At 49.3% G+C, this 11,643-nt stretch overlaps 1 protein-coding gene across 1 annotated transcript; it reads right to left on the bottom strand.

The window, feature by feature from the left end:
• Positions 1–557: 557 nt before the first annotated feature.
• LOC138520052 (gastricsin-like) lies at positions 558–9,398 on the bottom strand. Its single transcript, XM_069632582.1, has 9 exons — positions 9,279–9,398; positions 8,460–8,616; positions 7,937–8,054; positions 7,140–7,258; positions 6,283–6,482; positions 3,964–4,071; positions 3,345–3,492; positions 2,906–3,004; positions 558–837 (listed from the first exon to the last, which is right to left on the bottom strand). Exons 1-9 carry the CDS (start codon positions 9,332–9,334, stop codon positions 685–687), a joined length of 1,158 nt encoding a protein of 385 aa, XP_069488683.1. The 5' UTR covers positions 9,335–9,398; the 3' UTR covers positions 558–684.
• Between the last annotated feature and the right edge of the window lie 2,245 nt (positions 9,399–11,643).

Raw genomic sequence — 11,643 nt, 5'->3', positions numbered from 1 at the left:
CCACCGGGGTGAGTGACTGTAAGAGGGGGAGTTGGAACATGGCCAAAAAGTGTGGCTGTGGGGTAACAGCGCCCTGCACCTAGAACTGAATATACGTGTAACCTAATTCCCTTGGTGTATTTGACAATAAACGCTTACTAAACCCACCCTACTGTAGAAGTGTGCTCTATCCAACACCCTGCAATTGTGACACTAACCCTGCTAAACACTCACCCTTCTGCATAGACCTCTCAAACTCTGAACTAAACACAACCATATATTTACAGCACAGCAAATCGCACAAGCTTCAAAACGCCACAACAATGAAACAAACCACAGATAGCTTCGCCCAACAGCACATGGCATCTATCAACCGAACAGCACACTTACGCTTAGCGAACAGTGTCAACCGAACAGAAGCTGCCAACACCACATCATAGCTCTCTTGCTCTTTTCTTCCACTCAGTCCTACTAACTTACCTGCCTACCCTCTTGCTTTACAGATCTGCCAGAGCGCCAAGAGACCACACAGGTGGCGACAGTGCACGGTACGTTATAATGACCTTTAACATAACATAATGTGCAGAATAAACAGCTCTTTATTGCAGTCAGAAGCACATTTTGCTGGTATTATAATAGGGAAAGCGAGATGTTTGAGTTTGAGACCCCCTCATTGGGTTCTGAATGCTGACAGGGCCATTGGAACTATGCCATCGCCGCAAAGCCCACTTGGTTGTTTCCAAAGTCATAGACGGAGTAGTACTGGTGGAGGAAGACATCACCCAGGATCCAGAGTGGCTGCCCATTCTGGGCGGGCAGGTAAGTGGGCTCCACCCCGATGAAACAGTTGCCGTTGGTCTGCAAGAGAATGGACATGAAATGGGTCAGGAAGTTCACACCACTGTCTCATTGGTGAAAGTTGCAGACCACCTGTACGAGGCCATCAGTCAAGATACAATGCCACAGAGGTCCAGAAGAGGTCTTTCCCTGTGTTCCATGCTACACCCCATTGCATGCTGGGACGGGAAGACCAGACAATGCTACAGAAGTCAAGGAAAGGGCAGTCCTTGTGCACCTTGCTGTACCCCATTGCATGCTGGGACAAGCAGACCTGACAATACTATAGAAGCCAAGGAAAGGGCTATCCTTGTGCACCTTGCTGTACCCCACTGCATGCTGGGACCGGAAGATCTAAGAATTCCACAGAGGTCCAGAAGAGGTGTGACCCTGTGTCCCATGCTAAACCCCTTTGCATGCTGGGACAGGAAGACCTGACAATGCTAGAGCCCAGGAAAGGGCAATCCTCATGTTCCATGCTACACCCCATTGCATGCTGGGACAGGAAGACCTGACAATGCGAGAGGCCCAGGAAAGGGCAGTCCTTATGTCCCTTGCTACACCCCATTGCATGCTGGGACAGGAAGATATGACAATTCCACAGAGGTCCAGAATAGGTCTGTAACTGTGTCCCATGCTACATCCCATTGCATGCTGGGAAAGGAAGGCCTGGCATTGGCACAGAGGTCCACGAAAGGGCTGTTCTTGTGCTCCTTGCTATACCCGATTGCATGCTGGGACTGAAAGATCTGACATATCCACGGAGGTCCGGAAGAGGTCTATCCTGTAGCCCAAGCTACACCCTTTTGCATGCTGGGACAGGAAGACCTGACTATGCTACATGGGGCCTGGAAAGGGCTGTCCTTGTGCACCCTGCTACACCCCGTTGCATGCTGGGAGAGGAATATCTGACATTGCCTAAGAGGTCTGGCCGTGTGTTCCATGCTACACCCGATTGCATGCTGGGAAAGGAAGACCTGACAATGCCACAGGGGTCCAGGAAAGAGCTGCCCTTATGTCCCATGCTACACCCCATTGCATGCTGGGATCGGAAGACCTGACAATGCTACAGAAGTCATGGAAAGGTCTGTCCCTGTGTCTCATGCTACACCCCATTGCATGCTGGGAGCGGAATACCTGACATGGCTAGAGGCCCAGGAAAAGGCTGTCCTTGTGCACCCTGCTACACCCCATTGCATGCTGGGAGAGGAATATCTGACAATGCTGTAGAGGTCTGTCTGTGTGTTCCATGCTACACCCCATTGCATGCTGGGACAGGAAGACATGCAAATGCTACAGGGGGCCTGGAAAAGGCTGTCCTTGTGCACCCTGCTACACCCCATTGCATGCTGGGAGAGGAATATCTGACATTGCCGTAGAGGTCTGTCTGTGTGCTCCATGCTACACCCCATTGCATGCTGGGACAGGAAGACCTGACAATGCCACAGGGGTCCAGGAAAGGGCTGTCTTTATGTCCCTTGCTACACGCCATTGCATGCAGGGACAGGGAGGCCAGATGACATATTATGGAGGGCGGGGCCATCTGGGTAGTGCATCAGAACTCACACCTTTCCAAAAGCCCATCTTTTTTATAAAAAAGTTTCAAAAATATAAGTTTTGCCACAAATTATAACAGGCGTCTCTAGATGAAGAAAGTGACGGAAAAGTATATTTTCCATTCAATTAAAATGTCATTCGTTGTCATCAGATAAAATTCAAAAATAAACGGAAAAAGCTTTTTTCATGAAGCAAAGATTGATTTGGGCGGGAGACGATTACCAAAATCCCACAACCAATAGAAGCACTTCCCACATGCTTAGTTTCATTATCCGGGGACCATCTTGAGACAATTCTCATTCATTTTAGATAAAATCGTTTTTTGTTTATCTTGTGTAAATGAATGAGTCCTTTCTCCAGAATATCAGGAAATATCAGGTGCTAATGTTAAAGACTACACCTTCAAGGATAAGTACCCGCCCCATATCTGACCCGTTTGCAGAAAGATTCCCATTACCCAGCTCATGGGGTTCCCATCAATGCGGCAGTAGGGGAACCACCTGAGGTTATGACCCGGGCTTTGAGGACCTACCTGGAGGATGTACGCTGAGGGCGGGATCGGGAACGAGGCGCCGTTGATGGTGAAGCTGAGGGACGGGAGGTACTGCACACTGTTGCAATTCACTGCATACTACAAAAGAAAAAGAGAGATTCAAGGTACGCCAACACCTCGGAGGAACCCCTCTCGCAGCCGTCCTCCGGCCTTAACTTCCAGCCTCAGCCTGCTTCTCCTCTCTGTAGGACGTTTCCCTTGTGAGTACTGGTCCTCTGTTGGCAATTCCATGTAACCCAAGAAATGTGTGACTCTGGTTTCTCTCTAAGCTTCTCGTAGCAATGTCCAGTATGAGACCTTACGGTCCTGGGTGAGCTGCATAGCCCTGTCACCACCCGCTGCTTTGGGGACCCTCAGAGCATGCCATTGCGTGCCCTATCTGGTGCCGTAATGTCCACTAGTGCGCCTCTTGGCCTACCTGCCCATTTTGCATCTGCTGCCCTCCCAGGTACTGCACCAGATCGCCAATGTACTGCTTTGGGACGGTGAGCAGCGGCGTGCCAGTGTCCACGATAGCCTGGCATCCCTGGCTGCACCAGCCACTTGCCTGGCTTCCGATGGAGAACCTGTGGATAGATGGGAAAAAGGAATCAGTCTGAGTGGAAGCCAGAGAGGGGGGAATCTGAGGGTCAAGGAGTTGGAAGGGGGGAACTCCTGGGGTTTACCAGTCCCCGGTCCCAGCAGGGTGTTGGGGACTGTGCAACAGAGCATTGTCAAGGCGTGAGGGATTCCCACTGCAGAATGCTGTGTAGACCACTCCTGGTAATCCACAATGACTTCTCTGTCATGGCGCTTCTAGGAGGGTTTGAGGGTCTGGTGATGGCTTGGTTACCATCATGAGAGGGGTCGGGGACCAGTAATGGAAGCTACGAATCATCCTTTATCAGGAGACTGGGGGCACTCCATCTGTGGTAGGGCGCTCCACCGTCCCTTGGTAGGAGAAGCCTCCTCTACAGTGTAGACACAGCAGAGAGACTCTAGCCCCCCAAGGCTAGGGAGGGGGAGGGGAAGATGGGCAGCTTAGAAGGGAGACCTACTCTTGCACCCCGATCTGCCAGTACTTCTCTTGAGTGACGGGCGCCCAGTAGATCTCGCCGGAGTAGAGGCTGGTGTCAACGCCACCAAGAACAACTGCTCCTGATTGCCTGGGGAGACACAGAGCACAAAACACAAGAATAAGCAGCGACACAACAACCGGGAGAAGTCTAGATGATATGTGTGTGCCTTGTGAGCACTGGAGGCGGGGCACTGGGCCCACATTTAATCTTAGGCCTCCCACCTATATCGCACTTTCCATAATGTAATCAAGAATGTTTACATTTCACCCTTATGCCCTTATGCCCTGAATGACACGGCCTGGAGGGAGTGAATGTTTTGGCAACCTCTCTCCCACGCTCCCAAGAGAATGTATCTTCTGGCCCTGACCATTCCATGGTTCTGCGTCTGACTATGGACAGCACCCCGCTCCGTGCATGGTGACCGCGGTTCTTGTGGTGACTCTGCAGTGTACGGTAGATTCACCCCTGGCAGCCAATCCATGTGCACCTACGAACACTCCCGTGGGCTGCGACCTCCTGGTTGAAGGCAAAGTGTGACACAGTGAACATTGCAGGAGCTTGTTGCATCCACCTTCGGTGGTGAAGGCAAGTGGTGGCAGCACGTATCAAGCATTATTATCTAACGTGTAAATCACAATGGACACCATTTGCATGGCTTCTTGGCGCTGACGGCTCTGTGGGTTAGGTGTGGTGGGCCAAAATGGGTTCCATGGCTTTTAATGTTTGATATTTGGAAGGGTGGGGTCTTGCACACCTCCTAATACCATAGAATGTGCTGTGAGTTTGGGGGTGGTAGGTTGTGAGGAGGCAGGCACTTTGTGTGTGTAATACTTTACACACTTGGTGAACTGTTGCCGGGTTCAGTGAACTATGGTGGAAGTCCTGACTTGGATCCTCTAATCGTGAGTTTTGAGTCACTGTGAGCGTTGTTGAGTTATGGCCAACACTCTGTGAGGCTGATAACACTCAGCTTCGAGGGCTTGAGGGTTAGCAGGGGTGTAAGCACTGGCAAGTGGTGAGCAGTCACTCCAAGTAGTGGTGAGATACAGAAAACTCACCCAGCTCTCACATTGCAAATAATTTTGAGTCCCCATGACTCTGTGTGAAGTGTGGTGAGCTTGATTTTCACTAGTGCAAATGAGATGCCTACTAGCGCATCTCTGAGTTGCCTTTGCCAGCTTAGTCCGGAACCACAAGGAATGAAACGAGAGCAAATCTGGAGTCCCCACATACTGCCACTCTGAAGCAGGCAGAGTTTAAGAGTTTGGGTAACAGAAGTCATAGTTCCAGAGAGTGGTACAACCTGGCCATTTTATTACATGCTGCATTTGCTTTAACCATAAACACCATAATCTGAGAAGTCCGATATTACACTGGGAGCTTGTGGATATTGTGCTAAGGAGACAGCGGATTGGAAGCTCCTGGTTGCAATCTGCCCAGCTTTAGATAACTTGCGTTTGCTGTATTTTAGCACTTTTATCCATGACCTCTCCTTTATCTTCACGGAACACTTTTGGGAAAGGATTTGGAGTGGTAACTCGACTCCTCTGACATTTGCTGTTTTACGCTTTCCAAATAGGATTCATGAAATACATACATCATTTTAATTGAAATATAGTATGAAAATTAATTATGTTTTTTGTTTGTAATTGTGTCATGTATGTTCATGAATGTTGGTCTTTTTTGTAAGAATGTTAACTTTGTACTCCTCTTTTTATGTTCCTTTTCCTTGTGTAAGGCTTGTAAAAACCATGGACACAATAAAAAGGTGTAATCCTGCCTTCCACTGAGGTTTCCATCAGAGAAAATGCAAACTGAAAGGCAATAAAACATTGTTTTCAGAGCGTTATGTTTGTTATAATATGCAAATCCACCCCGATCTTCAGTGAGTCACGTGAATATGCAGTATACTTAGAGAGAGTTGGGCGACTTTGCTAATCCTACTCTACGGCTCAGCTGGAGATAATCAATTGATCGCATTGGCAAATTGCTAGCTAGGGGTTATCTCTCCAGCCAGGGATTTGCATAACTTGAGTTGCTCTGCTATGGTGAGGCCGAGTTATGCCAAGTTGCAGTTCAGTAAAGTTACCTGCTGTAAGGCCTTGAAGGTTGTGTAGTCTGATTGAGAAGTAAGTTCAGCTTGTGGTTTAGGTTTAGCTGTCATAGGTAGGGTTACTTCTGGAAACCGCCCTGCCCCAGGGCACCATGGGATGGCAAAGTGCAGGAAAAGCAGCTGCCCGGGATAAGGCAGGAGGAGTGGTGGAAGTGAACAAGCCCCCAAACCCCCACATGACTCACCCGCTCAGGTAGAAGCTGAAGACTGGCTCGGTCACCAGGTCCTGCTGCATAAGGCCTTGCACAGCGGTGGTGGCGCTGCCCGCAGCCAGGCTCTGGTAGGCCATGCCGAAAATCCCATCAAACTTTGCATAGTAGAAGAAGGATCCGGGCTCGGTCACACTCAGGCCTACCTCCTGGTTCATGATCTCCAGGCCTTGCACCTATGGGAAATACAGGGAATGATATATGACCAGCACCTCTGGAGCGAGCAGAACTAGCCTTCATAGAACTCTACAGAACCAACCCATATGGGACTGCCTCTGGAAGAAATATGAGGAAACATGGATTGAGTAGAGGGTTGGTCGTTGCAGTTTGGATAACTAAAGGTGTAACTCATTACCACACCCTGCTACCCCAATGGGCAAGAGTCAATCAAGTAAAGCATTGGCTGTTGTTGTGGTAGTTGAATGTGGAAGCAGTTTGTGGCAACGAGGTTTTTTACAGTAGTGGTGCTTAATATGTTGTAATAAAAGATTACACAGGTTAGTGTTGCAGTACTAAACTCTCAGGGACATTTCTTATGTTGCAAGGTGTGGGTCCAAGCTGTCAGGTTTAGTAACCCACACTAGTGGTGCTTGACCTTTGACATCAGAGACTGTTATACCGGATAATGACCATGGTTTCCTCATTCCTAACTAACCGTAACCACATCAACTCAATAAGAGTGTGGTAGTGGGTATGGACTGTGGGAATCAACACTAGCGGGGTATGCCCCTTTTCCGGCATTGCCACAGTAGAGTGCGGCACCAGGTCCTGCTGCCTTTTCCAGTGACTGACCTCTTCAGTCATTGAGGTAAACGCGTCATGACTGTACTCACCGTCACCGTGTCGTAGCCCAAGATTCCGGTCATGCTGCCGCTGCCGTAGGCAATTGAGAACTGCTGGTTGTTGGTGGTGTAGGTGGACGACTGGCTGGGGTCGAAGAGCGGGTGGCTGGCTGTGTCAGGAAACAGGGTGACAGAGTGACCTTCTGCACAGAGCCCAACTGGGACGGGCGAGCTGGTAAAAAATCCCAGCCGCAACACCCAGGGAGGCTATAGTACCTGACACTTAGATCTTTTGACCAATGTTGGACTTCTGGGCGTTTCCAGTCAGCAAGAAAAACAATTAAAAACTTAACAAACCATATATAACTAAAAGGGTTACATTTCAGGGGAACAAAACTCTCTGTACCTACTTAAACCCCACAACTAGCATCAACCTGGGGTCAAAGATGGGATAACAAGCATCCTTTCTGAAACCTCAAGATTTGGCAAAAGATTGAAACCTTGCCAAGCTTCCGTCCTTCAATGTGATGACCTTCTCAATCTGTATGCCATCTGCTACCACGCCACCCACCACATCTACCCAGCGGCAGTGCCAGACCCAGCCTAACCCAGTCAACATAGCAACATCCCAAGTCATATTGTGCCATCACCCACATCCACTACTCCTTCAGCACACTCAGCAGTGCAGCCCCACACACCTCTGCATGTGTGTTAAAGTCTGAGCCCCTGCTGGATGTACTGCAATACACACCTTAATGCACAGCATTGTAACTACTCCACACACGGACATGCCAGTTTAGCGCCTGACCTGTGTGCTGCACCCGGTATTTGCATTTCAGTGTACTCACTGCAAGACTGGCTCTGGCAGTAGGTGGAAGGCACCCAGAGGTTTGAGGATCCGGTGTCGAAGGCAACCAGGAAGTTCTGAGGAGGAGTGCCAATGCTGATCTCCCCAGAATAGAAGGTCTAGAAGAGAGAGAACACACGTATCACTCTCCACTCACGCCTAGAAGACACATTTCACATGTTCAAGTAAAAGCATGAATGCGGAAATGCCTCCCTTAGACACAGCATCTCTGGAAGACCGAGGTAGCGAATCAGACTGATTCAAGCACAAATCACACACACCTAGTTTCTAGAGCAACAGAACTGAGCCTTAAATGCAAGGGCATGTTGTACAGCACTCTGTTGCACACAGTCAGGTTTGTGGTATATAATCTCGAGCGCATACCTATATATACATGCATACATACATACATGCACGGTTCCAAGATGAGACATATAAACTTTTCCTTTGCATGTATTTTATAAGCTACCAGAGAGAACCAAAAGCAGATGTTAGAGGGTGTGGCAGGACAGCCTGGCACTCACATCCAGGTACAGGGGCTCGTAGGCAACAGCAAAGTTGGTCCCCTCCGAGAAGCTGTACTTGGCAGCAGGATCTCTCCTCTGGGTCTTCGCTAAGTCGCCCAGGACCCCTTGGTCCCTCATGTTCTCTCGGATGGACTTGTGTTTCTTCAGAGGGATCCTGCAGGTTGGGAACAGAGCCAGGAGACTCAGACCATCACATCACCACTCGGACCTCTTTCTGCCATTTTGGATCTTGCCACAGTTTATTTTGGAGGTGGGAGAAGCCATATGTTATCCCGTACCCAATATGCAGCGATTATTCCCATTAATGCACCATAAACCCCATTCACAGAGACCGTCTAAACAGAAAGTCACACTCACTCACACTCCCAGCTGCATTACCACCCGGGAGAACTTTCCTGAAGTTGGAGATGATGAAACTGCTTCCCATGATGACGCCTCTGGGCATAAGGGGCTCCATACACAACTCTAGGATCCAAATGGACCACCCCACCCCAAACAGCATCATCTCCAACGCATCCACAGATTGGAGACCGCCGCTCGCCAAGATGAGCAATTCTCTAATACGCAACTCCACCACCCACCGTGAACCATCTGAACAGGAGGGCCCTCCACTCACAGCCGTAGAATCCAAAGGACTCCTCTACCCCCATCTGCCATACACAGCTCACCAGCCCCTCTTGGAGCTGGAGACTGACCGCCACCGCAGTAAGCCACTCCATGATCTCCAAATCCACCAGCTGACATGAGCCTTCTGAAAAGGAGTGTCCTCCCCACATGGCTTGAAACCCACTCTTACCCCGCAGCAGCTATACTCACCTCACCAGTCCCTCCGAGAGCTGGAGACCGAGCATCACCACGATAAGCCACTGCATGATTCTTGAGTCTATGGTCCAATGTCTGGGAGTGAACTCTGAACACTGCTGCAGGACCTGGGCTAGAGTCCAGGATCAGCCCTCAACCTCCTTATTTATATACACCAATGCCCGATTGTAGTTTCTCCCCCCTCCCAACCAGCCCTTGCCCCTTCCCATTAGGGTTGAACTCCATGACAGACTTCTCCTGTGCCCTTCCTAATAGGAGTGGGGTCATGATGGCTATCAGTGTTTTTCCCTTTGAAGAAAGTGTGTAAGTGGCCAAACATCAGGCTGAGATTAGCCTTCTGCTACACAGGGAGAAATGGCCAAGAGGTCGGACCATAAGCTGGGGTTATCCCAAACTCAACAGAGCAGCTCTTTGATGCTTGCACGCTGTGTTTACGCTGCTGTGTGGGTTCTATATCTCTACTCAGGGAACTGTTTCCTGAAGCCTTGGTGGGAGTGAGAGATGCTCTTCTAAGAAGCCTTCCCGTCTGATCACGCACTGTATGTAACGTTGTGTTGTCTTGTGTAGCACAACGTCTCTCTTTTCTGTGCTTGGTGATGATATAGAAAGAGCAAGTCAAATTTAGTAAGAGGAGCAGGTAGCAAACCCAAAGTAAATGGGAAGGTGGTGTTCAGCTATGCTTGGTTCCCGTTAGCATGAGTGCACCCCTCAGTAGTGAGTTCCTAATGTGGCTCGAGGCGCGATCTAATGGTGGCCGTCGTCCATCCCCGTTATCACTGAGAGATTGACCTACTGCTCACAGCCTTTGCCATCTGTATAGTCCACACAAGGTCACAGCAAGTTTTGTTGGGGTTACTGCACGCCCACTTTATTTGCACAATCAAACTTACCAACTTTGCCACCTCACTTTGTTTTTCTGCCCAATGCATCAACATGTGTCTCCCAAACACAACCTGCTCCTTTATTGTGCGATTACAACTTTTCATCATAACTCCAGCCCAGTCCTGCATCTGCTCACTTTACATTAGGATGTATTCACTGTGAGCTCATTTCTCTTACTCCTCTTCTTTCCCCATTGCTGTTTTTTTAACTGAAGTATCACTCCTTTTCTCCTGATGAAGCTCTTAACAGAGTGAAACACGTGTCGGAGTCATAAGGATATATAATCACGAAAAAGCAACAGTGATGTTTCACAGATGTACACAATCAGATTTAAGAAGCATTGTAATTTCTGAGAATCAAAGAAGGGAACATTGCATTAAGAACTGCAATGTTTTTATTTTAGCTATGAACCAGGCACAGAACAAAGCAAACTTATCTGTTTTCTCCACATACAAGCCTTGGGAGTGTTGGCTTTGGCATGTTTGGCTGCAGTAAAGTGTACCCCTTGAGACCCCTCCAGCCTCTGCCCTCTCTTACAATGTATCCTGAGTTGATGAGTGCTGGCCGGCAGGACAGGTGTCTTCCGGGTTCTAATGAGAGAACATGGGGTATGTGCACCCAGAGGGGAGTCCTGGGTGCATGTGTCCTGCTCAGCTCGCTACTAACGTGGTCTGCCCCGAGAGCGAGGATTTAAGGGGCGATGGATTAGTCCTACCTGCGATGGGTGAGTCGCACAGGTGTAGGGCTCAGATGGTGCTGGTGTGAGAAGTATGGGGTGGGTGGTCGCTGGGTGTAATGTGGGGGTGAAAGGAGACTGGTTGGCAGTTTAGCGAGCAGTGGGAATGTCGAAGACAAGCCCCAGACTTGGCGGGGTATGGGATCTTTCCAGGCTGGAGAACCTTAGCTATAAAATGAGGTCCAGTTGCTTCATAATGATAGCAAGTGAGCTGTACCCCAGAAACTAGCTGAAATTCTTCTTGCCCTGGTCCAGCACAGTGGGCAAGCAAGAAAGTCCAAAATCATGCAGTGGTGGAAAGAAGCTTGGCTGAGGCCAGTTGCTCGGATACAGAGTTCTGGCTGTTAATTGGGTCCTCTCATTTAGGAGTTCCAGTGGGTGAGGGGTTGGCATGGAGTTTGGGGGAGGTCTTGTGAAGGAAGCGGTGGTGAGTACGATCCACACAAGTCAGTTCTAAGCTAATAAAGGAGCAGATCAGGCCCTTTTAGTTTGGGCTATTAGGTGGCACTTGCACCACCCACAAGCCAAAACTATTGCATTAGTGTACAGCTAGGGAGAAATGGCATATAATAATAATAATTTGGCACTTATATAGCGCTACGAACCCTCAGGGGCTGCTTATTATTACCCCCGGTGTGTGGTGCTCATTTATCGACCTCGGAAGGATGAAAGGCTGAGTTTGGCCCTGCCTGGATTGTCAAAGCGAGGGCTCTACTCGCTGTGCCAGTTGACCGGCTAGCA

Source organism: Ambystoma mexicanum, chromosome 13, assembly GCF_040938575.1.
Source record: "Ambystoma mexicanum isolate Mex_15411 chromosome 13, UKY_AmexF1_1, whole genome shotgun sequence".
NCBI classification, from domain to species: Eukaryota; Metazoa; Chordata; class Amphibia; order Caudata; family Ambystomatidae; genus Ambystoma; species Ambystoma mexicanum.
Note: the sequence above shows the minus strand (reverse complement) of the source record. Positions and strands in the feature narration are given on the sequence as shown.

Excerpts from the sequence above, each read along its gene's own strand:
- LOC138520052 (XM_069632582.1), bottom strand. The coding sequence starts at position 9,334 with ATGCAGTGGCTTATCGTGGTGATGCTCGGTCTCCAGCTCTCGGAGGGA. Across the intron at positions 8,055-8,459 it reads ACGAGCCCCTGTACCTGGAT|ACCTTCTATTCTGGGGAGAT; the intron begins GTGAGTGCCAGG and ends TCTCTCTTCTAG. Across the intron at positions 6,483-7,139 it reads TGGGCTACGACACGGTGACG|GTGCAAGGCCTGGAGATCAT; the intron begins GTGAGTACAGTC and ends TATTTCCCATAG.